This window comes from Myotis lucifugus, unplaced genomic scaffold (assembly GCF_000147115.1).
Source record: "Myotis lucifugus unplaced genomic scaffold, Myoluc2.0 scaffold_104, whole genome shotgun sequence".
NCBI classification, from domain to species: Eukaryota; Metazoa; Chordata; class Mammalia; order Chiroptera; family Vespertilionidae; genus Myotis; species Myotis lucifugus.
The window spans coordinates 4160036-4187550 of record NW_005871152.1 but is presented as its reverse complement, the minus strand read 5'-3'; the positions used below and the strand labels follow the sequence as shown (position 1 = coordinate 4187550).

The window sequence follows — 27515 nt, the reverse complement described above, 5'->3', positions numbered from 1 at the left end:
TCTGCCATTTGCCTGTTTCTCAGTACTATCTTTTACTAAAAGCAGTAAGTATATGTATAGTGCTTTCCTGAGTTCTGAGAGTCATTCTGGAGAATTATTAAATGTAACTCCTTAATTTGCAGTTGGCTGGGCAGTTTGCATTGGGAACATCTGGGACTTAGAGCTGACAACTGAAGTGGGAGCAATTTTGTAGCACCTAATCCCTATAGGGTCTGCACTATATCCAGGAAGTTAGTTCCAGAAGTGAATTGAATTGTAGGGCACCCAGCTGGCAAAGAACTGATATAGTAAAAGCAGTCATCATCAATAAAGCTTAAATTCTAATAAAGACATTCGATAAATCTGCTGAATAAATGTTAATAAATTAGTTATACAATTCCCCTGCAAAACAGGAAAAAAAAACACCTGTTTATGAAACTGAATTATTCTATTCAATAAAGTTGCTATAACCCACTGAAAGACAATAAAAGCTTTTGATTTCATTTATATCGAAAAGCAAATAGCACAAATGTCATAAGAAGTAGAGGTAATAGCAAACTTTGCAACTGCTATCCTTAGAAATGTCCGCTTACAAGGTTGGTTCTTACCTAGTTATCTAGGGAAGTTTAATTTGGGGAAGGTTCCAACTATTGTCAGCATGAGTGTTATGGGTTCCCAAGACCAGCCCCAGGTTCGATAACTTGCTAGAAGGATTAACAGGATTCAGCAGATAGTTATACTCATGGTTGAGGTTATTATAGCAAAAGGATACAGAGTAAAATCAGCAAAGGGAAAAGAAACATGGGGTGAAGACCTTAGAAAATCAGGTGCAAGCTTTCAAAATTTCTCTACAGAATGTGCTTAATTAATTCCTCCACCAACTAATAACAACTTAGGTGAAGTGTTGTCTACCAAGAAAGCTCATGTTACACTGAGTGCCATGTTTTTATTGGGGGCTGGTCACATTCCTGACTTCCATAAAAAAAACAGGTGTTCAGCATAAACCAAATTGTTTGTACAAACAATTCAGGCACAGTGAGGCACTCATCATTTAGGCTGAAGTTTTATATCAGTGTAGGAAATTGTTTACTATTCAGTTCATAGGTGTCAACCAAGAGCCAAACTTGTCAACAGGCCTTTCTAAGATAGCAGTAACCTAGGATGGTAGATTTCAAGTGAATTATTCTTCTTGTTTTCAATGCCATATGCCATACAATCATGGGCACCTGAAAACTATGGAAGGGCAAAAGATCCTTCAAGCAGAATGTTTATGCTCACTCCCTCCACATACATACTAAAAATAACCACCCATAAACCACAAATTCCCATTGCAGCTAACAATTTACACTCCAGTATCTGGGTTGATCCTCACAACAATCCTGACGGGTAAGAAAAAACATCTCCACTTTATGAAAGACACTGGAGGCCCAGCACGTGAAATCACAGGAGACCCAGACCCACGGCGCCAGTGATTTCACGTGCTGTATTATTATAATCTCAAGATGTATGTATGATTGTGTGTGAAAGAAGCGGGAAAATGCAAAAAGGGGCATGCAAGTATTCATTTTATCTTCAAAAATAAACTTTTATATATTTATTGTTATAAAATCTATGATATATTCACAAAACATTTTTGGGTAAAAGGCCTGGCCAGGAGATCCATTAGATTAGCTTATAAATTAAGTCCAAGTGTCCTAAGTGTTGACTATGGTTACTAGGAAAATAAAAAGGACAAGACTATGCTACCTGTACTATCATTTTTGTTTTCCGGTTGCTCTCCACTAGTGAGTTGGGATAGGCTTCAAAACTGCCACTCAATAAATGTTAGTAACAAGAGCTTCTAAGTGTTACTCTTAAAGTAAAAGGCTACCATACTTAAAAGAACAATTCAAATGTATCAACTAAGTCCATGTTACCTTTGAGATTTATATGGTAGCTGCTTCCTAGACTGTGTTATTTGTTCATCTACTTGTTAAAAATCCTTGCCTGGTCAAAGCACCTCTATTTACTATAGCTAACTCCGTGCTGGATTTATCAATGTTAAGTGATTGTTAATGTTCATAACCCTGAAAACTGAGTATGAGTAGCCTTCTGATTTCATGTGGTAGTTTTAAAAGGTCATTTTGTGTTGTCATATTTTATGGTCATATGTTTAAGCTAAAATGCTTTTTAAATTCTGTTGGAAATGCCAGCCTTATTTCTGACATGACAAAGTATCTAAGCTGTGCCATTTCTTCTGTTAAACTGTCATTTTGTTTTGAGAAATAGTGATTTCCAAATTAGACATTCTGATGTAGCAGGTTCAATGTGATTAGGGAGGTTGGTCATGTTTTGATTTGTAAAGGGTGGTAGATATTTAAACCTTAGTGTATTCTTGATATTTAGAATCCACTTAAAGCTGAACTTGGTATATAAAATATATATGCTTTCCTATTAAACATTCTATGAGGTTTCTGACCAGGTTACCTTAAAGACCACATTGCAGTACCACTGCTAGCTGGATAGTCTTGGCAGTGTGCAGTTCAAGTCAACATTTACAGGCATACCTCATTATTTGTGCTTTGCTTTGTTGCACTGCACAGCGAGGTATTTTTTACAAATGGAAAGTAAGACCCTCCCCAGGCAAAAAGATTACTGCTTGTTTCATTGTGATGGTTTGTAACCAAACCCAAGGCATCTCCAAGGTATGCCTGTATAACAGCATTCCTTGCTTAGTCTCCCACTACAGGTGTTTTTGAGAGCAGCGAAAAGCCTCTTATCCCAATTAAGTTTAATGAACCTCAATTCTTATATAATCTCATCCACCTACTTAGTGACACTTCTTCCTAATAGTCAAATGGTTCTTCTTTTACCTTCCTTTTTACTGACCTAATTCCTGGTTGAATTCCAATTGCTTCAGTCATTCTTTCTCCCTAATCAGCCCTGACCTCTGCAAACCTGTTCCCCTCATTCAGCTGAAACCCTGAAGGTTATTTCTGGTCTCATTAACACAGACCCTAACAATAGTCACTGAAAACTGAAACTAAGGAAAAGTCTTTATCAAGGTGACTGCTCTCTTTTAACATTCCCTGAACACTTTCCCCCATCTGCTTCTATGAGATAACTTTACCCTGATATTCTACTGTCTTCTTCCTTCACTATCCAGTCCTTTTTTTTAACCTACTTTTATAATTCATCTAAATACGACTCTACCCCTACACTACTACTGCTCATCCCAAATTATTTCAAGTTTACTGAAAGTACCTACTCTCTTGGCACAAACCTCAAATGCCTGTGGTCCTTTTTTTCTCTTCTCTCTACTTGTGACAAGCACTTAGAATCCCTTCATCATCCAGCTGGCTCCATCTTCCCTTCCAGGAATTTAACCTAAGCAGCACAGCTAATCACTGTTCCCTCGGTTATTCCAAGGTAGCATTGATCAGCCTCCACAGTGCAATAAATCTCATTACCTGTGGTTCCTGTTCAGTGCTTTGCTGCTTCAAAATACGGACTCTATCCTATTTATCTGTGTTATCACAGAGCCTAAAGCAGTGGTTTTCAACCTTGGCTGCACATTAGAATCACCTAGGAATTTTTTTAAAATCCTGATTTCTGGGCCTCATCCTCCGGAAATTCTGTTTGTTACTAATGTTGTGGCTCCACCCCATAACAAAGAGACAGAATTGCCGGAGGATGAGGCCCAGAAACCAGGATTTTAAAAAGATTCCCAGGTGATTCTAATGTGCAGCCAAGGTTGAGAACCACAAGGTTAGGCCCTAAAGGTATGCGAGGCCCTGGGCATTTGCTAATTAAGAGATAATGGCTCTAACTCGGGCCTCCTCCCATTTACTGCTTATTTCCAATATTCCCAAAGCGGCGGTTTCCAAAATGCATGTTCGACGCTCCATTAGCAAATATTAGGGACCTAACTGGCTGGTGGCCCTCGCGGAGGCAAAACCAATAATGAACATCCAGCTCCCCGTGTGGCTTCTGCAAACGGGCATTTACACGCTGAAGTCAGTAACCAGAGGGGAGGTAGGAGGCGCGAACTCCGGGCAGGATAAGCACGAAGCTACCGGGAGGACGGGAGCGGGGGCCCTGCGGTCCAAGGAGTCAGCTTCCACAAGGGCTGGTGTGCACTCCAGGCTGCGGTCCATTCCACTGCAGCCATGAAGCCGCCGGCCGGGGCGCCTACCTGGTTCGGCAAGATTCCTAGAGGGGCCGTTACACCCACGTGACCCACTGAGCTATGTTTTCGCAATTCAGGGTGTGGGCACAGTCATCCTAGCGGGTCCTGGCTGTGCCCCGGGGCTGCCAGGCTAAAGGTAAGGGGGCGTGGGAGATAGAGACGGGCCGGGCCTGTTTCCATGGGGGGGTGCAGCCTCGCAGAGGAACAGGGGGCGGAGGGAGGCAGCACGGGGCTTCGGGCGCCCTCCGCCGCCCCCCGGGATGCGAGGAGACGCGGGGCCGAGGACGCTCTGAAGGATGAGAGAAGCAGAGGCGCCACGACCGACCTGGGGCCCAGGCGCGGGGCACCCGCTTCTTACCGAGAACTGAGACCCTGAAGTCGTCGAGACCGACGCTGCCGCCATCTTCCCGTCTGCCCAGCGGACCCCGCAGCCCCGGAGCGGACTGGTTCTCCTGCCGTCCTTCCAAATCCGGGAGCCGCCCGCTGAGGGCGACCCTAAGCGAGCCCCAGATGGAAGGGGCCGCTAGGGTGCTGGCGCCGGGTCTGGAAACCCCTACTGCACACCCCCACAGGGACGCCCACGCTGAGCGCGCACACGGAACGGGCCACACGCACTAACGGGCGTCCGGAACAGCCAATCAAAAAGGCGGACGTCTTCCGGGAGTCGGAGCGAATCCGCCTCGTCTCCCGGTGACGTCACAAGGTAGCGCGCATTCGAGAACGCCACGGCGCTAAGGCGGTGGCTGCTAGACAGCTCTGAGGGCGAGCCGTCTCCCGGAGGAGACGTGGGCGAGGGGTCGTGTTTTGTCTCCTGAGGCACTTGACCCGAATGACCGTTAGGAATGAAAGCGAATGCGAAGTTCACACACTGCACCGGTTCTCTGGGACTAAAGGCCAAGGAGGGCGTTCGCTTGACTCCGGGACGTCAGTCCAGGTGAAGTACTCACCTTCTGGCCAATAGCAGATAGGAAGAGGAGGGGCTTGACGATCTGGTCCAATACAAGTCCAGGGAAGGGGCGTGGAGGCGGAGCGTAACCCTTCGCGAACCCTTGCCCAATTGGATCCGGGAGCTCTCACCCAAACCTCAGACTGGCTGCTGGAAGTCGCCACGGCCCGGGCCTGGGGGCGGGGCGAGTTTAAAGCGGCTTTCCCGCGCCCAGAGCGCTGGGCGCTGATTGGCCGGCGACTTCCTCCCTTTGTGGGAGCTCCCTGCGTCGCCGGGGTTAGGGGTTGGGAGGAGCGGCCGAGTGACGCAGAAGCTCCGCCAGCTAATCAGGGATGGGGAAGGGGGGCCAAGAAGGAAGCGGATCCTCTGCCGCGCAGCTAAACTGCAGCCAGCAACCTGCTTCGTCTCCCTCCGCCGCCAGCGGGGCCTGAGCGGGAGCGACTGGGACGGCGTCACTGGGTGGGCTGGGGCGGAAGTGGAGGCGGAGGGAGACGGCGGCGTCCGCAGGGGCTCGGGCTTCCCCGGGCGAGGCCCTGGTGGGCTTAAGGTAGGGGGAGGGGGCGGAGGAGGAGCCCGCGGCCCGGGCGGCGGCTGCGCCTGACTTCCCCGTAGGGCCCCGCCTCGGAGCGGGCGGCTGTGGAGGAGACCGAGGAGCAGGATGGCGGCCTCGGCCCTGTACGCCTGCACCAAGTGTACCCAGCGCTATCCCTTCGAGGAGCTCTCCCAGGGCCAGCAGCTCTGCAAGGTCCGTGGGCGCTGCGCGGCGGGCGGGTGGGGTGTCCTCGGCCGTAGCCCGCGGGAGCTGGGTGCCCGCCGAACTGCAGCCCCGCTCTCGGTGCCGGCGCCGCGGGGCTCTGGAGCCCTCGCCCGGGGACCCGTTTAGTGCATGACCCGGGCGCCAGCTGCCAAAGGCCCCCGAGAGGAAGACAGTCCCGCCCGCGCCCGGACGGCCCGGGAGGGGTCCGGGCCCCGGCAACATTCCGGGGTCTCGGGGGTGGGGCTGACGGAGAGAGACAGCCACCTGTCTGTGCCGCAGAGACCCTGGGCTGGAGATGTTTTCATCTCGTTTGGGTTTTTTTTGGCTTTTATTTTTTCCTTCCCTCCTTTGCTGGTTTGCCTCTCTTTCCACCGGGAGGCAGGGGACGGTTTTTGCACTTTCTTGCTAGGAACCTGAAGCAGCAAAGCTGATGGCATCCTCCTTCCCTGTCCAGGAAAGCGAAGCGACTAGCTTGGGAACAGAATGCTCTATGATTCGGAGCTCCTCCCAGCCCCTTAAAGCCGGGATGCTGTCTGTGAGCACCGGTGCACAATAATGAGTAGTTTCGCATTTAAGCGGTGCTGGAAGTCGGCCCTGACAGCTTTCTTAATTTATCAGTAGCATGACCCCCCCCCCCCCAACCCCCATCTAATAAAGACAAAGACACCCATGACTTCCCTAAGGAATTACACCACTTGTATGATGAGTCGCCCCAATAAATCTTATTAATGTCTTAGACATTGCCTAGGTTAGATAATAATTTTAAACCAGAAAAGTGAAACTTGGGACTTTGAGGTAGGTACTGATCAGTTCACTGTCTTATTACAGGAATGTCGGATTGCGCATCCTATTGTAAAATGTACTTACTGCAGATCAGAGTTTCAACAAGAGAGGTTTGTATAACAACACTTTTTGATAAAGATATTGTCTGTAAGGAATACTTGGGGGTTGTAACTCCACATTTATGGTGTTTTTTAAAAAAATGGTTTAGCTTCTTAAATGTTAAGTTGCGGAAGAGAGAATGTTGACAAAAAATTAATGGTTATTGTTTATCTAGACTTCCGTTTGAACATGAGGAAGTAAATTATTGTATGGAACATGTATAGACTTGCTAACAAAAAATTCAAATATAAGCATGTACTCTTAAGCTAAAAATATGGCACAATATTAGTGCTGACATGGACCTGAGGGAAGGTCTATAGTGTTACCAACTATCTTCCAAGAGTGAAATCTAGTACTTTTTAATAGGATGGTTCTTGTTAGAAATTTAGAGTACACATAAGAGAGTAACCTAAGAGAAGAACAGTAATTTCTTCATAAATTGGTGTGGAATGATCTAGTGGAGAAGGCCAGTGGGCGGTTAGGTAGGCACTGACTTATGATGCTCTGCATAAATAGTGGCAGGTGTTGGTTTTACAACAAGATACCAAACATTAAGACTGTTTTGTTTACCAAAAATGCACAATGAAAATGTATATAAAACATTTATCTTAAGTCATTGATTTTCAACCTTTTTCATCTCATGGCACATGTAAACTAATTATTAAAATTCTACGGCACACCAAAAAAGATATTTTTTGCCTATCTGACAAACAAAATTTTTATTTCATTTACACTGGACAGTTATTGTTGTGTTGGCTGTATTATTTGGCAATCTAAGGGAAAAGAGGTCAGTAGTGCATGTTTTAAAACTTCTTGCAGCACACCAATCACTGTCTTCAGGTAATGGAAGAGGAGTAAATTTGAATAATAGATAACCCTAAAAAGATTCTTATGTTTGTATATTTTTAAAATTGTTAGTTTTTATTTGAGTGAGTTTTAAGTACTAAAGCAAGTTGTATTCTTTATCTGTTTTAAATCAGCATCATGCCAGTTATCTCTGAAAGCTGCATAAATTTGATCACCTACAATTTCCTTTTCAGCAAAACTAATACAATTTGTAAGAAGTGTGCTCAAAATGTGAAGCAGTTTGGCACGGTAAGTATGTCATATATTTTCATTTCATGTTACTGTCACTGGTCAATTAATGTTTTACATAAAGATGGACCTTTTAAAATATATATGTAGTTCTTAAATATTTCAACATGTCAAAATATTTCAGGAAATAAATTTTCTGTAGACAGTCTGTGGGGAAGATGACAATATTTAAAAACAGTCATATGTGCATGTTTTATATATATTAAAATACAGGGTGAAAGTTATTCATTAAAGATTCAAATATAATTTATTCATTAAAGATTCAAATATAATAAACTGGTTATGGAGAACCTACTTACCGATAAAGTTGGCATAATCATGTTTTTTTCCCTTCAGAACCTTCAACAATTTTTATATAGCAGCACAATTCAGGCATTTACTCACAAAAGTAATGACATTATTCTAGTACAAATTTTTTTTATCATGTATATTATAGCCATTATTGGTCTATTACAGTCATGACTAGTCAAAGTGTAAGCCTTAAGGTTCTACAAAATCCTTAATTGTTTTTTGAATATCAAAAGAAAATCAAGGTATGCATATGCCAATTTTTTAAATTTGAAAACTCACCTATAGTGTACATTCCCTGCATCATCTGTACCTGTATAAATGTTTTTTGAATAAATGGTATAGTGATTAACCTAACCAAGATATTAAATTAGTAGAACTTTATTCCCTAAATACTGGATACATGAAAATTTTCTATCAGTGTGTACTTCTATTTTCATTCTTTAAGAACTTTTACCCCTGTAGTTAGTGTATTATATAACATACATTGCAAATCATAAATGTTTCTCATGATCTTTTTTAACTATTCAATAGAGTAACAAAAAGTTCATTACTAGAAATAAATTTTATTAAATTAATGGAAACATCATAAACATTATGAATGTCATTGAATATGACATTTTACCATATGGTTTTCATATACATTATTTCACTTAAAGTCACATCATTGATGTTAACTGAGGACTTCCTATATTTAACAGAAAAAATTGTTTACCTATTTTTCTTAATTCCAGAAATTGTACATTGGGTATATTTTGTGCAGCAGATTTTTAACATTTTTAAATGTCTCAGTTAAGAAAAATATATATCTGTTTTTCAGCCTAAGCCTTGCCAGTACTGTAACATAATTGCAGCATTTATTGGTACGAAATGTCAGCGTTGCACAAATTCAGAAAAGAAATATGGACCACCTCAGACCTGTGAACAGTGCAAACAACAATGTGCTTTTGATCGGAAGGAGGAAGGAAGAAGGAAGGTATGTTTTATTTATGTTATGACATATTCTGGAAATTAAATAAAATACCAAACAAATGGAAGTCATTAAAACTAATACACTAGTGAGACTTGATGTATTCTTTGGGTCCCTGAAAGCAGGTAGTTAGATGAAAGTGTAGGAACAGTGCATCTTCTCTTTGCATCATTTGTAGATAGATATTGATCAATTGAAATTACTGTACTTTAAAAACTAGTCTGTGATGGCTATTCTGTACTACTTGGTTATCTAACAATTGGTTTCGGAGAATTACTGCTTTTACATCCTTACAGCTACTTATACTTTTGCTGGTTATTTGAAGTTACTGGTATGAAAAACTACCTGATGGCACATTAACATGTGTAATTCAAAGTTAGTCTTGTGCCTTTGATTTGGGGCTCATATTGTAAATCATTGTTTTTCTCTACCTATAGTGACGTAAAAAGTGTGTGTATGCATGTGGCATTCTTCTGATCAGCATTCACACAGGCCTCCTGTTGTTTGTCAGTTTCAGTTGACTTGGAAAGTGACTGAGGAGCTCCCCTAGCTGCTCCCACAGCAATATATGTACCCTACTTAGAAGAAATGTTCCTCCAGCACTTTTTGGGTGAACAAATAGAAGCTAGAAACTTAATTTATTTTTATAGTTTTAGTCTTAATAATTTTGGAAAGAAGTCTCTTTTCCTCCCCCTTGACATGTACAAGTGATTCTTGTTACTTGTAGTAGTTACCTATATACATAAAAGCCTAAGCGACTGGCCGGTGGCTATCATGCACAATGACCACCAGGGAGCAGACGCTCAATGCACAGGCATGGAAACAGAACACACTGATGAATCTCAGGTGGGAGGAGGGAGGGGGGGAGTGGGAGGGCGGGAAGAGATTAACCAAAGATCTTATATGCATACTAGAGTTCCTGTGCATGGATTTGTGTACCGGTGGGGTTCCTCGGCCTGGCCTGCTGGGATCTGGCCGAAACCGGCTATCTGACATCCCCCAAGGGGTCCCGATTGTAAGAGGGTGCAGGCCAGGCCAGGGACCCCACTGGTGCACAAATCCATGCACCAGGCCTCTAGTAGTCTATAAAGTTGCTGCAAACTTTGAGTTAGTGAATACTGAACCATTGCTCCTAAGGATAATTATAGGACTAGGTTTCTGCCTCTAGTCACAACGTGGCAATCAGCACATAATCTTGTTTTGTTTTGTGTATATTTCTGTTTAAAGACACTTTAATATATATTGTTGATTGATTAAATTGAGCTCACAGCAAACAGCATTAAAACTGCCTGAATGAAGCTTATCTAACACATGTATTTTCTGCATAAGGTATTTCACAGCCTTGTTCTTAGGAACACATCACATCACTACACCTGGGAACCATTTTAATCAGTGAAATTACTAATAAAAAGCCCAAAATGAAAAGAAACATGGCACTGCTAGACCATGAGAAGGACACTTGTTTACAGTACGAGAGCTAAAAGAAGGCAACAGATCGTCACCTTGCTCAGCCTGTTGCCATCCAGCTACACAAATTGCTGCTCTGTGCATGTGCATGGATGATCACGAAAGTGCTGCAAGTTGACTTTAGGGTTATGTCTAAATTTCAGCAAGTAGGTGATGAATTTAAAAATGTGAAATCTGGCCCTGACCAGTTTGGCTCAGTGGATAGAGCGTCGGCCTGTGGACCAAAGGGTTCCGGGTTCGATTTCGGTCAAGGGCATGTACCTTGGTTGCCGGCACAACCCCAGTAGGGGGTGTGCAGGAGGCAGCTGATCGATGTTTCTCGCTCATCGATGTTTCTAACTTTCTATCCCTCTCCCTTCCTCTCTGTAAAAAATCAATTAAAAAAATAATAAATAAATAAATAAAAATGTGAAATCTGCAAATAATGAGAATCATTGTATATGTTATTTAAGCTCTTCTTTTTTATATAAATTAATAGTTTCTGCTGTAGGGGAAAATACTTAGTTATTTTAGTAATTACACTGATTTAAGAATTAAAGTTAGTGTTTTGGTAGTATTTCTTTGAAATATATCATCAATTTTCAAAGTAATAAGAAAACACGTTTCTCTCTCCAAAGTAAACAATATCTCAAAACTAACAGAAGTCTAGATATCATCCTTTATGACCAACTTTATGACTCCAAACAAGCATTTTCCCAAGTTTCAGAAAAGTCTAAATTTTACTTCCATTTTGCAACACTGTGTGTGTGTGTGTGTGTGTGTGTGTGTGTGTGTGTGTGTGTGTAAAAGCAAGAGAGAAGAAGGGGGTGGGGGGAGGTAAATACAGCTAGAAGTTTAGCACTTTATATTACTTGGTTTCATCTATGGCCAGTTAATAGGTACACTTAATCTAATACAAATCTTTTCTTTAAAAAGGTTGATGGAAAGTTATTATGCTGGCTCTGTACTTTATCATACAAAAGAGTTTTACAGAAGACAAAAGAACAAAGGAAGAGCCTGGGATCTTCCCATTCAAATTCATCATCTTCATCTCTTACTGAGAAAGACCAGCATCATTCAAAACATCATCATCACCATCATCACCATCACCATCGTCACAGCAGTGGCCATCACAAGTAAGTACTTTGAAATCATGTTTTTTAAAATCCTCCCAGGCATTTAATGCCAAATATTAGCTATGTGCTGGTTTCCATTGTACATGGTAAACTTCTTGAGTGTCTATAGTTGTTTCCCCACTTTATTCAATGTATTTAATTTGTACACATGGACTGTGTTTAGCTATTTACCATTATAATAAAGATAGGACATTTAGGGAATTTTATGGAGTCAAAATATAAGTGATGATTGCAGGTGATGATTTTTTTTTAAAAAAGCCTCGATTTTCTTTCTTTTTTTAATTCTCACCCAAGGATTTTTAGAGAGAAAGGAAGGGAGAGAGGAAGGAGGAAGGGAGAGAAAGAGACAGAAACATCCATGTGAGAGAGAAACCGATCAGTTGCCTCTTGTACATGCCCCGATTGGGGATGGAACCTGAAATCTTCTTGGTGTATGTGACCACATTCCAACTAACTGAGCCACCTGGCCGGGGCAATTTTCTTTCTTTTTTAAAATTTTTATTTAAATAATTGTTAGGACTTTACTTGTAAAAATTATATTTACCTTTGTTATCATTAATTTGTTTTAGTTAAAAACAATTAAACCAGTGAGTAGGAAATGTAAATTCAATATTATTGAGAACTGATTGTAACACTATCATTAGTGACCATGATAGAAACATTTGAAATCTTGAAAGTTCTCAGTGTGAGAAGTAATTTTTTTTAACTGGTGGTACTTTGCTGTATTTTTAAAAAATACATAGGAACTCTATTCAAATATAAAGAACTCCTTGATTTTTAAAATGGGGGGGAGTTATATAGTAGTAATATCTTAACACTTAATGTCTGTACTATAAAGATGTTTAAGTGTGGTTTTACTCAGGGAAAAATCGAGAATATTGAAACACGAACACATTTAAATGGAGAACACAGGAACATCATATACAGGTTTTCAGAAGAGTTCACTGTTTTTTTCCCCCAAATTTCTCTATGAGACTAAAGTTCTAGATAGGCAAAACTTAATTTTATTTACAGGAAACATGAATTAGGAACACAATTAGTGATATATAGGAAATATAACATGGTTCTAATTAAAATTTGATTTTAAATCAAGGCAAGTATATATTAGATAATGGGGTATTATTGAGGCAATGATATTGTTTACTTCAGGAGCAATTTTTTCCACTCTCCTTACTTACTGTGTTGTGCTTTCTGGATGTAACAATGCTAGACCAAATGGGGACTTTTAATCTGGGTATTTTGAAGAAATCTTGTGGTCTTTATATCAGAATACCCCGAGGAGCAAAGGAACATAAATCTTTCTTGTTTCTGTTTCTTGCTTTAACAAAAAATATGACAAATGGTATCCAGCAGACCTACTCCTAAGACTCAGCTGAAGTGTCCCTTTCCTTTGTCCTTTACAGATAAATTGGTCTTAGTGTGATATGAAAGGACACACTCAGAGTATGCTTATAAGATCAAATTCTATGACCAGAACTTAAATCTTTTAAAAATCACAGGTTTCAAAAATAAAGGGAAAGAGGATGGGATTGACTTTTTTTCCTTTTGATTCTTAAGAAATGCAAATGCTGTTTTGTATTTGATGGATATAGACCTTTGACATGTAACTAACCAGTTTGTGGGGTCCTATCTTAAGTTCAGTAGATTAGAAAAATTATGAGGAGCATACATATTGTGAAATACAGTGATGGAAGGGGGGAAGGGAAGAAATTCTGGTCAATCTGGATCCAGAAATGGCCTACCTCAGAAAGTGAGGATGAGAATTCTATTTCAGTTTAATCATTATTAATATGATAGTTCTCACTTTGAAATCTGGATAGTGCCATTAATTCACATGAGATTTTATGGTTTGCTACTGCTACTAATGAAGTTTTTTAAAATAAACAAAATGGCAACTGAATTTCTTAGGGTTGCCATACATTGCCACATGTAAGGAAAAACTCAGGTATATAGATTAGATGATATTTACTTAGAAGTGATTTTTAAGAACATGATTTGTTTTTTACTTTTGCTTAAACAAACTTATAGACTAAAACAATAGAAAAAATTTATACACAGACGTGTGTGTGTATGTATAGATATATACATATATATCTATACATACACAAATAACTCATTAATCCTCAGATGTATTATACCTATTTTATAGATGAGGGAACTAAGAAATTTTAAGTACCTTGAAAAAGGCCACACAACCCAGGGCTTCTACATCTCTTATTGTATAAATATATACGTAGTAGATGCTCTATACATGTTGAGTCAGTAAACTAGGGGTTAATGAAGAATTGGCTAATGTGCAAGGACAAGGGGGAAGTTTGTAGGCTTCATAGTGCATTATGAAGTGGTTATATTGATACTATGGCACAATGAAAGAGAAGTGGTATAGTACTAATTATAAGTTAAAGTTAAATCAGTTGTTATATGAAATTTCCCAATATTTCAAGATGACTTCTTCAGAGTACTGATTAAAGAAAGATCTAGAGACTTTAGAGAGAGTTCTTAGAAAAAGTAGGAAGGAAACAAAGACATTAAGATATTTCCTGGTTCAACTTGATACACTATTTTGAGCAACTTGAATTACTCCAAAGGAAGAATCTTCATGTAGGATTATTAGGAAGCCCTGACTCTAAAGGTAGAAATCTATCTGAAATAGTAAGGGCAGCCTAAGTATGATGATTCTCAGAGTTTATAATTATAAATCCCTTTTGTGGTGTTTCATGGTCATATCCTCCCACCCTTAGTATGATAGTAAATTGAATTTGGAGGTCCTCATTAAAATAAAATTCAGTCCCTGTCTTTGTACCTTTTTTGAAGAACTTAAGATGACTAGCAGTCATCCGATTAGAATGCATCTTATTAGAATGTGATTTATTCAATATATATTTGCTTAATTGAATATGCCTTTCTCTGAACAAGAGATTATAATAAACATATATAGTGTAAATTCATTGGGAAGAATGTTATTAAATGTAGATGTATTAAATAAATGTTGTTATTAGATGCCATTTATATGTTTTTCAGAATCAGCAATCTGAGTCCAGAACAAGAGCAGGGACTGTGGAAACAGAGGTAAATATCCTATATAATAAAGAGCTAATGTGCAAATGGTCGTCACGCCATAATGGCTCAGACACTCAACACTGGTGAGAGAGGAATGGGGACCAGCCAGGTTGCGGCCCAGGAGAGGGACAAGCCACCCGCCCTGTGGTCCCGGGTGCCTGCGGCCCGGGCAAAGCTGCCCACCCATAGTCCCCTGCGGCTGCGGCCGGCCAGAGGGAAGGAAGCCCGGGTCCCAGATGCCTGCGACTGGCCAGAGGAGGGAATCCTGGGCCCTGGGTGCAGGGCGAGGCAGAGGCAGTTAGGGGTGATCAGGCCAGCAGGGGAGCATTTAGGAGCAATCAGGCAGGCAGGCGAGCGGTTAGGAGTCATTGGTCCCGGATTGCAAGAGGCAGTCGGACATCCCCCGAGAGGTCCTGGATTGGAGAGCGTTCCCCCTCGCCACCCCCCCCCCACTCAAATTTTGTGCACCCAGCCTCTGGTGTTAACATATTTTCTGAAGTATATTGAAAAGTATTTTTTAAATGCGATTTCCCATTAACCTTGTTACTTAGGCTTTTAAAAAAATCAATGATGTTTGGTAATATTTGGGGGGAAGAAAAATAACTTATCATTTGGTGCCTCAGCCCTTTTTCCTCTAATTATTCTTATTAATGTTTGGTTTCAGCCATAAATCCTCTGCAGCAATTCAGAATGAAACTCCAAAGAAAAAGCCCAAATTGGAATCTAAGCCATCTAATGGAGATAGGTAAAACTGAATTCCTTTAGCGAAAATCCAACTTAGTTGAAAACAGTTATAGTTGATTGCCAGTTACTACTAGGTGAAAGAACAGAAACATGTATCTTCTACATTGACTTCTTTGAGTCATCCAGAAGAGTAAACATAACAGTTAAAAAATTTTAACTTAATTTTGGCAATAAGAAAGTGGCACTGAACTATGTTGTTCTATTTGGGAAATAAATTTGGGTTTTGAAAAAAGGAAAACAAATCTGAATAGAGAACATTCTTTTTATCTTAATAATTCTTCAATGAAACACAAATCTAATTGTGATATTTTAAATTGGCCTGCTTGGAAAATGTTTTTAGATGTAAAATATTATGAACGTGACTTTGTTTTAGTTCATTAGCCAAAAGTTTGCTGATGTTACTGTACAAATTGGCTGCCTATTGCTTTACACTAGAAGTATTGACCCCCTAAAAGCTAATACTGAATTATATTTCTGCAGGTGTATGTAATGTGTGCCATTAGTAAGGTAATTTGCCAGTTGCATCCATTTCTGTCAGGTACATATTTTTTTGCATTAGCCTTAAGGATGTTTGTGGAATTGTCTAATTTATGCAATTTGAACACTTGCTTATTTTCCTTCTACTTCATTTAACTCTGTTTTACTTTTTTCTTTTTAGTAGCTCTATAAATCAGTCAGCAGATAGTGGGGGAACAGACAATTTTGTCCTTATAAGTCAACTGAAAGAAGAAGTGATGTCACTTAAACGTCTCTTACAGCAGAGAGACCAGACCATTTTAGAAAAAGATAAAAAGGTAAGTACATGGTTCACTGAAGCCTGGTAAAACTTACATTTTGACTCTTGCTTGATAAATGTGAATTTTATTAGACTTTCTGTAATAATTGGTAATGTTTGTTATACATGATTCTTGTAGGACACATAACAAAAGCCCAAATTGGAACCTAAGCCATTAGTGAAGATAGATAAAATAGTCTTTCAGAATTTTTGTTCTAAGAGTCAATAGAGAGCTAATTAGAATTGTAATAATTTCTGAACATTAGTTTTCAGTAAGCCTGTAATTTAAAATAGGTCTAATGTATTAATTTGAAAATGAGATATATATGGTATATTATGTGAATTCTTACGATTTAAGAAAGCAATTGAATATAGTTGGTGATAATCCAATCATGTATTTATTTCAGTCAAGATCAAATAACTGGTGAAAGTAAATTTGTGGTAATTTCCTGTGTTTTAGTCAGTGATTAGCATTACATGTCTAAAATCATTTTGTAGGAAGGAAGTATTTATGGGACTTTGTTTATCAGATCAAAAAGAATATCAAAATATGTTGCCTATTTAGTGAAAAGTTCTGACACTCTCTGGGTGAACTTGAGTGGAATGTTTTCACCTTTTTGGATCTCAATTTTCTCATTTTAAAAATGATAGTGTTAATGCCATCTCATGGGATGGTTGTTACTATTAAATGAACATGTAAAGTTCTTACCACAGCTCCTTGCATGAGTAAGTGCTCATACTGCTATTACTGTTCTAAGACTCAATAGAGACTCTGTCATCTTTGAGGGTAGAACCTACATTTGTACTTGTTTTATTGTCGTAGACTAGTTTATTCTATTTCAGATATCTTATGCAGTAGGAAAATATTACAAACATTAATTTTAAAATTATAATTTGACTAGAAGCCCAGTGCGTGAAATCACACAGCCCCACCCACTCACGCCAGTCTTTGGTTGTTACAGCGTTAGGGCCACAGTCCTTTTATAATATAGATTATAAATATGTACATGAATTACCTGTTTCTAAGTATCTATAGTAGTGCTTCAGTTTGAGCTAGCTTTTCCTCTGGCATTCAACAACTTTAATGTTACATTTTCCCACACCTTGATGGTTTAGCGTATCTAAATTCTTTTCAATACATTTGTACCTTATTTTAAGCAAATTCAGTATAGGAAATTTAGGATTGACATAGAAAAATAGGATAGTTGTAAGTGTCTTATTTTTTGGGGTCTTTTTTTATTGCAGGATTTTTATATTAGTGGGCTTTTATGGAAATTTGTTTCATGCTCAAAATCTTAGAGACATTTCTATTGCACTAAGATGGGTATATCTGTATTAACCCAGATAAAGGTTAAATAAAATGGTAAGTTTACTATAATAATGATTCCAAAACCAAGTAGTAATGAATTGTGGAATTTTGACTTTTTTAGCTACTTTTCCTTTTCCTAGCCTAATTATTCTATATTAGTGCATACATTGAGTTTTCTGCTTTTGTTAGTGTTCCTTTTTTCTTAAAAAACACTAACGGGTATGGGGATTAGCAGTGATGTAAGGAAAGTAATAATTGTAAGTCTAAAGTAGTTACATATTTGCAGTTTTTCTTATAAATGTAAATCTAAGACAACCAAGTTATTTTCTTGAATTTATTTCACTTTATTTAGTGATTTCTAGAGCCAGCCTTCCTATTTCTAGAGGGAGAGGAATAGAAATATTGATGAGAGAGAAACAACATTGACTGGCTGCCTCCTGCACGTTGCCTACTGGGGTGGGGGATCCAGCCTACAACCCAGGCATGTGCCCTGACCAGGAATCAAATCAGTGACCTCTTGGTTCCTGGATCCACCCTCAACCCCTGAGCCACACTAGCTGGGCTGAAGCCCTTAATAGAAACAAAAAGGCAACTTTTCAAAAGTTTAAGTGATGGTTTAATATTATTTTAACATTAAAATTATACTAAAGTAGACATCATTTCACAAAACAGAAATTATAGATACGTTATAAGACTCAGGAAGCCATTGTTAACATCTTCCATTTTTATAATGAATTGTGAGTTTATTGTAAAGAATATTTAAAATGATCTCACACACATATATGTATATATGGTGTTTTTTGTTTTTATTAGTTAACTGAACTAAAGGCAGACTTTCAGTACCAAGAGTCAAACTTGAGAACAAAGATGAACAGTATGGAAAAAGCTCACAAAGAAACTGTGGAACAACTTCAGGTAAGTGACATTATTTATATAAACTATTAGACGAGGAAAGCTAAACTTTGTTAATAGTATCCATTGCCTTTGATGGGTATTGGTATCCCTGTTTTATGCATATTTGGTGCATTTTCAGCTTTGATTTAGATTTCACAATAGTTCTTAATCCTACACCCATTAAAAGTTATTGCTTAATCCTACTCCCATTAAAAGAAATTACTCAATAGGGGATTCAATATTAATTTTGAAAACTTTTGCCTAAACATCAAATGAAATTTTTAGAGGAGGATGGCATTACAGTGATCATTGTAAAGCAAAACATTAAATATTGGATATGTGAAAACAAGGTCTTTAGTACATTGTGCAATTATTCTTCCTATTTCCTCCCACATAATGGGAAGGGAGATGGGTGTAGAAAACTAATTTTCAGGGCCTCAAGTGGAGGAACTTTACATTGTTTGCAGTGGTGTAAGGCACTAGGTCAATCTCAAAATACTGACAAGTATATATACTCAGTAGGATTTTTATATAGCAAACAACTGAATGATGAAGCCAAGAGTCACCACAGTTACAAAGAAGGTAATATCTGATGTCTGGCACACTGAGATGGAGAGCATCCAAGCTTTTTCTCATCTAGATTTCATAAATTTAGAAATCAGACCACATTAAATTAATTACATATCCTATTGGTTTATGGTCTTTCATTGTAGAATTAATCTTTGGGTAACAGGGTTTTCAGAAGTTTTAAAAGCATAGCACATGCCATCACACAGCTTTAGACTCTTGATGGGAGAGTGCAGCTTGGGAAGTAAGGATTTTGCACTATTTTTTGTTTTTTGTTTTAAACAATGCAACACCAAAGAATATTTGCTGTGTCTATCTTTTGGCTTTGTATTCTTCATAAATAGCTTAAATTGTGTAAGATTAGAATTAGATTTAGGAAAACCTGTTGAAATTTGAAGTACAAGTTGTCTACTCTTATCTCTGTCTACTCTACTCTTAACTCTTATTCTTTGTACTATTACAAAGAATTTTGAAGAGAAATCTTGCATGGAACCTGGCACATAATAGGCATTCAGGTAATTCTTTGAATGCGTGGTGATTTATGGAACTGCCCCTTTTCCCTCTGTCCTGAGAGATTGCCCATATATTAGATTTCTTATGCATTATTGTTTATCATCACCAGCAAGTATTAGTTTTATTTTTATTTTTAGTGAACTATGTTCACTAATTATTTTTATTATTTTTATTTTTATTTACTCTTATTTTTCTCATTCAGTTATTAATGTTGAATGATTACCTGGGAACAAAATCTTCTGTATGATGATCTCTGATCTGATTTAATGTGGTATAACCAAAACTCTGGAGTTAATCCAGAATGAAGTAACAGAAAAACTGTGAGCGGTATTTAAATATGATAAAACTTAGTACTTCTGTTCAAAAGAGCAACTCATTGTCTCATTTTTTAGTGTATTTACAGTATTTACTATATTTACTATCTTTGTCATTTTAGCCTGATTGGCATCTTAAGCCTACCTCTTGATTGATAGCTAAGTTTTCATATGAGAGAATAATGACTAATATTTATATAGAAGTATGACATTTTCAATGTGAGTTTACATAGTCTATCATTTTTTGCTCCTTAAGATAACTTTGTTATGTGGTATGAAACTGTGTTCACATAATTAGTCGGAAGTGACATAGAAACCTGTATTTTTTGACTTTGATTTGACTGTACTTTCTCCTGTTCTATAGTTTTCTTACCATCTCATGTTACTTAGATTTTCTGTTTCATTCTTGTTATCAGACCACTTTCCCATATCTGGAGTCATTCTATTACAGCTAAATACCCTCTTTTAATCCCATTCCCTTTAGCAACCATGTACTAGTAGGTGAGTAAATATAGTTAACTCTTTGTCTTATCTTTTTGTGATAAGAAAGTGAACCCTGTAGCAGGAAATTTACCTTACTCTAATAGCTCTGAAAACATTTTAAACTATCAAATCTGGGAAAAAAAGCATTGAGCATAACAAGAAAAAATTGCACAAAATACCAAAAACACACACCCACAAACACCCTAAATTATTCTAAAATATCAAGAATAACAAATGAAAGCAGCTGCCTTTCATTTAGGAGTTGATGAAAGAGGATAGAGTACTAACATTTGAGTGCCTACTATGTAGGAGCTACTGTGTTTGGCTAAGTGTTTTATATATTTACTAGAGGTCCGGTGCTTGAATTCGTGTACTAGTGGTGTCCCTCGGCCTGGCCTGTGAGATGGGGCTGAAACCGGCTCTCCAACATCCCCTGAGGGGTCCTGGATTGCAAGAGGGTGCAGGCCAGGCCGAGGGACCTCACTAGTGCACGATTGGGGTCGGGGAGGGACCGTGGGAGGGCTCCAGGGCATGTCTGATCCGTCTCGCTCAGTCCTGATCTGCTGGACCCCAGCAGCAAGCTAACCTACCAGTTGGAGCATCTGCCCCCTGGTGGTCAGTGCATGTCGGAGCGACTGGTCGACCACTCGGCTGTCTGCCCCCTGGTGGTCAGTGCACGTCATAGCGAGCGGTTGAGTGGCCTTAGCATATTATTAGCATATTGCACTTTGGTTGGTTGGTCAACCAGACACTTAGCATATTAGACTTTTATTAATAGGATTTAGTTCTTTCAACTCCTGTAATGGGGGGGTGAAGTTTCTGTTTACCTGTGAAAAAATAGACTCCACATAGCAGATAAGTAGCAGAGCTAGGATTCAAAGCAGGATATGTGTGCTTCCTACTCCAGATAACCTTTCAGTTAGGCCAGCATTTCTAAACATTTGTAACTTAACTTGCTTAAGAGTTTTAAAATAATGTAATGGATTTTTTAGGGTGTGTAATAAAGAAGTAATATTAGCATATAAATTTTGAGTGCTTATATTTAAATGTTGCATTATAAAATATATTTTTCTACCTATATTAGAATAGACAGTTTGAGGCTTGTCTCCATTTAACAACTGATGTACTGTTTATTTTTCTGGAAGGCATTTTTTTTAACATAATTTATTGGCAATTGAATTTATTAGTGACATGATTAGGAGACTGAATATATAAGTACAGATTGAAAATTAGCTGCTATAGAATTAAAAAGGAAAAATTGCTATCATTACTGAATTTTTAAGTTCTGTTATTTCATACTTAACACTTGGAGTGCGGGTGAATTTCCCGCCAAAATATAAGATGGCTCTGTCTTTTGGTTTTGTTCCATCCACCAAAAGGGTGGATTACAAACAAATATTTGGTAATACGCAGTTACAATCGGCCCGAGTTTACACGTTTCCCGCACTCCACCGCAAATCTATATGAACCGAGTTAAAGACGGCTCCCGCGGAGTACGCGCAATTCACGCGAGCCGACTTAACTCGTTTCCCACACTCCAAGTGTTAAAATGTGAAAATTATAAACTCATTTTTTTCTTGATTGAGAGAAAAAAATTAAAGATTAACTTTTTAATAATTTGTTATGCTTTTATATAAATACTAGAGGCCCAGTGCACGAATTCATGCACCAGTGGGGTCCCTCAGCCTGACCCGCAGGATCAGGCCAAAACCAGCTCTCCAACATCCCCTGAGGGGTCCTGGACTGCAAGAGGCACAGGCCAGGCCAAGGGACCCCACCGGTGCACAATCAGGGCCGGGGAGGGATGCAGGAGGTTGGCCAGCAGGGGAGGGGCCGTGGGAGGGCTCCAGAGCCTGTCAGGCCTGTTTTGCTCAGTCCCAATCAACCAGACCCCAGCAGCAAGCTAATCTACCTGTTAGAACATCTGCCCCCTGGTGGTCAGTGCACATCATAGTGAGCAGTTGAGCAGCCTTAGCATATCATTAGCATATTATGCTTTGATTGGTTGAATGGCTGACCAGATGACTGGACACTTAGCATATTAGGCTTTTATTATATAGGATAACTTACAGATCTGATAGAGATCTCTTTGAAGCAAATTTGCAGACATATCCTTTTTCATGCTCTTCATAAATTTGTATTTTAAAATTTTTTTCTTAAGATACTTCTTTTTTGGCCAGTAAGTCTATTTCAGTTATAAATTAAATCTGTAGCTAACAAATAATACTGCCATTTGCAACAACATGGATCACTCTTGAAAATATTATGCTAAGGAAATAAATGTCAGACAGAAAAAGTCAAGGCCCATATGATTTTACTCATATATGAGATATAAAACTGGAATCAACAAATGAATAGACAAGACAAACAACAACTCATAGACACAGATAACAATATGGTTACCAGAGGGAAGGGGGTGGGGAAGAGTTAGTAAAGGGGTAAAAGGGGTCAAATATATGGTGTTGGAAGGAGATTTGACTTTGGGTGGTGAACACACAATGGAGTTTTCAGATGATCTGTAATAGAATTGTAATTATACACCTGGAACCTATATAATAATTTTATTAACCAACTAGAGGCCCGATGCACGAAATTTGTGCAAGGGGTTCGGCCTCCACCACTGTGGCGGCTGCCTCTGCCTTGGCCCCCGCCCGCCTGCCACGGTGGCCGTCTCAGCCCTTGCAGCCCTGGCTTTGTTCAGAAGGTTGTCCGGTCTAATTGGTATATTACGCTTTTATTATTATAGATGTCACCTCAAAAATTTAAAAAAAGAAAGGAAGAAAACAATTAAAATCTACATTTGACTAGGACTGGTCAGCTGAGTAATCATGATCACTGATCACTGTCAGGCATTCTTAATGATTTGTCCTCTGAATTTCTCAACTGTTTAGTTTTAAGGAAAAATAAAAATCCTTTAAAAAATTTTTTTTAATATATTCTATCAATTTTTTACAGAGAGGAAGGGAGAGGGATAGAGAGTTAGAAACATTGATGAGAGAGAAACATCGATCAGCCGCCTCCTACACACCTCCTACTGGGGATGTGCCCGCAACCAAGGTACATGCCCTTGACTGGAATCAAACTTGGGACACAGGCCCATGCTCTATCCACTGAGCCAAACCGGTCAGGGCCCTTTTAAATTCTTGATGGTTTTCTAAATTTGAAATTGAAATTCTTAATTACCACCTTAAATATTTAACAACCAAGAACAGAGAAATGCTGTTAATTATGGAGTCAAACATGAAAAAAACTTTTGATTTACAAATAAAGATTGCTCTAAGAATATTTGCATTTTGGAGGTCATAGGTATTAATTAGGGAGAGTTTGATTGGAAAAGAGTGGGGGAGTGAAAGCACAAAGCCTGCAAAGGTTTCTGTTTCATGAAACTGCTTTTAAGATGGTATGCAGGGAAGGCAGGGTGTTATGTTACCATAGAAAGGCTAAAGTTAGAGTAGAAGATGAAGCACTGAGGTTAAAATGGAGTCTACTTAAATAATAAGAACTCTTGTGCTCGTTTCGGCAGCACATATACTAAAATAATAAGAACTCTTGAGACTTGTGAAGGGAAATGGTTGGAAATATCACCAGAGGATATCTTTTAAAATTCTGTTATTTTAGGACAGTGCTCAGATTTCAAACTATTGTCGGCACTCTCCCCATTTTGGCTCAAAAGCTCCAAAAGGATCTGATCATTAACGTACTTGTATATATGGAGAGTCATTATTTACATTTCCATAGTCAGGAGATTACATAGGGAGATAGTCAAAATATGACACAGCACATTGGCTCAAGGATAGTGACTTTGTCAGTGGTGTATGCAACATTTGAATGAAATGCAAATTCAGTTCAGATCGATGACAATGTGGAATACTGAATCTTTGAAAAAAAACTTCACCCTTTAATGAAACTAAAATGATGATATATCTGCTCCAATTATATCAAAGCCAGCACAAAATGTTTGGCAATTAAAAGAACAAAAATAAGATTAGGAAGGATGGTTCTGATGGGTATTTTTTTAAGTATTGAATATCATTAAGCTTAGAGTCTTTGTGGCAAAGTAATAAAGTCAACATTTTGCAAAAAGGACTTCTTCAGCTTGTTCTGTTAATTGGTGAGCATAAAATAAAAGGCTTTGTACATTTCGTAGGGAAATACTCCTTCCAGATCATCACTTGAGTCATTTGATCTTATTCATCATAAAATAAAACTTTTCACTTCATGTTTATATGATTAAGAGCCAAACTTTTTTTTTCTATTTAAAATGTTTATTCTTGCCCTTGCCAGTGTGGCTTAGTGGTTGAGCGTCAATCTATGAAAATAAAATGTTGACTCTCTTTTAAGCAGATTCACTCTAAGTTGCCTGTTTTTTTAAAATGATTATATCCTTAGACAACAATTATATTGACATTTACAAACCAGTCTATAATTTTCCATCTACATAGCCATAGTTAAAGAGATGAATGTAAGTGTACTCTTATTTAATTGTTAGTGTTTCAATGAAATATTGTTCTGTAAGTGAAAAAAAAAGCATTAATTAAGTAGTAGTCTTCAGCATGTCTTAATATTTCAAATATTGTTAATCTTAAATCTTTTAAATGTTTTTGTCTCCCACAGGCCAAAAACAGAGAACTACTCAAACAGGTTGCTGCATTGTCAAAGGGTAAAAAGTTTGACAAAAGTGGAAGTATACTAACATCCCCTTGAGAAAGTTATTGATTTAATGTTTCTGCTGAAAATGTAAATTTGAAAAAATTTCAGTAAAGCCCTTAAATTCTGTGTAGTGAAAAAATATTTTTGCACACCAAATGAATTGGCATATTTCCTATTCACTTTTGTAACTGATAAGCATTTTTAAGTTGTAAAACATCCAAATAAAACTTCAACTGGTTTGAAGTAACTTTATATTATTTGATATCCAGGAACTTTTTTGCCAGCAATAGTATTAAACAGTTGTAAAGGAGTGCATGAGTAGTGCTTTTTATAAAATGTAACATGCAATAATAGAGTAGGTATGGTTTTAAGAAATCATAGCAGCAGGGTTTTGTTTTGTTTTTTTGTTTTACACCATGCTAATTTCAAATAAACAGTTTTCAATTTAGAAATACAAAAGCTTTTAAACAAGGAAAATGGTGAACACTGTTTTTTTTTTGGTGATTGTTTTTTCACTTTGCATCAACATTAATTTAGGAATCATGGTGCTTTTATTAAATGAACTTCAGAGAATATGTAAATATGTTTTTAAATTTACATAATTAACATTAGTTAGTATACTAGTATTTTCATTATCGGTATAGGAATTAATGTTTATTGTACAGTACCCAAGGTAAAATGTGTTTTGTTTTGTATAAACTGTGGATTTTTACTTACAAGTGCCTTTTTGCCACCTAATGTTTTTATTTATAGGAATGTTGATCTTTTGTACATAGTTGTTTTAAAATCATGTTTAATAAATGTTTGTATATAAATGCATATGTATAGGAGCCTATTTCAAAAGGAAATCAAACTTGCTAGTAAAATGTTTGAGGTTGCATTAAGAACTGATTATGCATATAAACTTTAGATGATTTTGTGGTTTGTTTCTGTGTAATATGGGAAGTTGTTGGTCATTGAATTCATTGAATTAGTCAAAATACTTCCCAAAGATTTAATTTTAAATCACTTCTGATAGAGTAATTTTATTTTTATGTGATATGGCTTCATGTTCATATTTTATAAGTTACATGTTTTGATTTATTTTTCTTTTATAAAAAATTTAAAAATTTATAATTTTTCTGCAGTGGTCCATATATATGCTTTCCTTATAATATGTGGTTATCTAAGTTAATATTTATGTACACCATACTTAATTTGTAATTTTAAAGCAAATCTGGAAAAAATTAAATAACTTTTAAATCAATCTGTGACTATCTTTGAATAAATTGGAATCTTGTTTAAGATTCAGGTACTATTTATAAGAAAAGTATATAAGAGTCTTTAAATTGTCTATAAAAGGTTAAGGTAGGGTGGGATAGGTTATGGGAAGTTATTGACTAATTATATTCTGATCCATCTGTTTTCAGCCTGTAATGGAATTGATGGCCTACTTAATATATGCCAGTTCAGACTTGTATTTAAATTTTAAAGCATCAGGCATTGCTAGATATATTGGATAGAGTGGAAGAGTTCTTTCTCTTAGGAATTTATGAGCAGGGTAAATTTGTTTGAAGTAAACTGATTATTAAATTTGTCAATTTTGGAAAGTTTTGTTTTTAAGCAAGCAATGATTATGAATCTCATCAAAGGTCATCTTTTCTCAGAACACAGGATAATTGTAATTGTAATATGATTCATGTTTCAGTAGATTATTCCTATGGTCTATAAAGTAATATAAAATAATTCCTTGCCAAATTTGAAAACATAATCTAGGGTAATTTTCAAGTGATAGCAAAAAACTGAATCTGTAAGACTTGGAAGAACTAAACCAGTTTATTTTTATGAGATCCTTATATGTAATGTTCTTCATAAATTTCAGTACTTTGAACAATGGTAGATACTGCCTCCTTATCACAGATTTTAATATTTTATATTCTGATTATAGTCATTTGACAATCCACTGTGGTTATTATGGTTTTAAATTAAGATGTGTAGTAGTTCTTACACCTTTTTTGGAGCTGCTGCAAAGGAAAGGTGCCCCTTCCCACTTTTTTAGGTAACATTGAAAATTGAAAATCAATCTAAATAATTAAACTTTGCTAAAATCTTTTAGGGGTTTCACAGTATTTAGCACTAATTAAATGCCCTCTCTTTATCCCATGACTTTATTTTATCACTTAAAATTATTTCAATTGTATTAGCAATTGGAGTCCCAGTCCCGGATCTATAGCGTATTGACATAATGAGCTGATATTCTTTAAATGTGGACCCGTAAGGAGATACTATGGTGTGCTGTATTGTGCTTTTTAGCCTGTTTTCAGCTATTAGCATTTACCAGTGTGGATCATTTTGGCTCAAGCTATTTATGTATTAATAGCCTGTGAATATTACAGTCCTTTTTAGATTGTATTGGTCTAAATATGCATTCTGAGGTGAACCTGTTAAGCTGTTCACATGTATAGACTTAAAATACTGTACTTGTACACATCCAACTGTTGACATTTTGTACTTTTTTTCTAAATCTAATATTTCACAATAAAACTTGTCAAAAGCTTTG

General features: G+C 37.8%; 2 protein-coding genes across 9 annotated transcripts in view; one reads left to right on the top strand and one right to left on the bottom strand.

Moving 5' to 3' along the window:
* Window positions 1-4728, bottom strand: part of CEP57 (centrosomal protein 57) — a 48935-nt gene extending 44207 nt beyond the window's left edge. Inside the window, exon 1 of one of the 3 annotated variants that reach the window (XM_014459204.2) lies at window positions 4506-4728. In XM_014459204.2, the coding sequence (XP_014314690.1) occupies window positions 4506-4550 (45 nt within the window). In that variant the 5' untranslated portion in view covers window positions 4551-4728. The remainder of the gene's footprint in view (window positions 1-4505) is intronic. The other 2 variants (XM_006092780.3, XM_006092781.3) reach the window with 2 other exon arrangements.
* Window positions 4729-4830: 102 nt separating this feature from the next.
* On the top strand, window positions 4831-27515 carry FAM76B (family with sequence similarity 76 member B). Of its 6 annotated transcripts, XR_002830247.1 has the most exons (11): window positions 4831-5081; window positions 6679-6743; window positions 7773-7827; window positions 8936-9091; window positions 11468-11667; window positions 14689-14736; window positions 15392-15472; window positions 16130-16265; window positions 18369-18470; window positions 19732-19849; window positions 24941-27515. XR_002830247.1 is itself a non-coding variant. In XM_014459205.2 (10 exons), exons 1-10 carry the CDS (start codon window positions 4977-4979, stop codon window positions 25028-25030), a joined length of 1035 nt encoding a protein of 344 aa, XP_014314691.1. In that variant the 5' UTR covers window positions 4831-4976; the 3' UTR covers window positions 25031-27515. The 6 variants fall into 6 exon arrangements, 5 of the variants coding, with proteins under 5 accessions (XP_014314691.1, XP_006092847.1, XP_023613055.1 ...); XM_014459205.2 differs by lacking the exon at window positions 19732-19849 and having other exon boundaries at window positions 16133-16265; XM_006092785.3 differs by lacking the exon at window positions 19732-19849.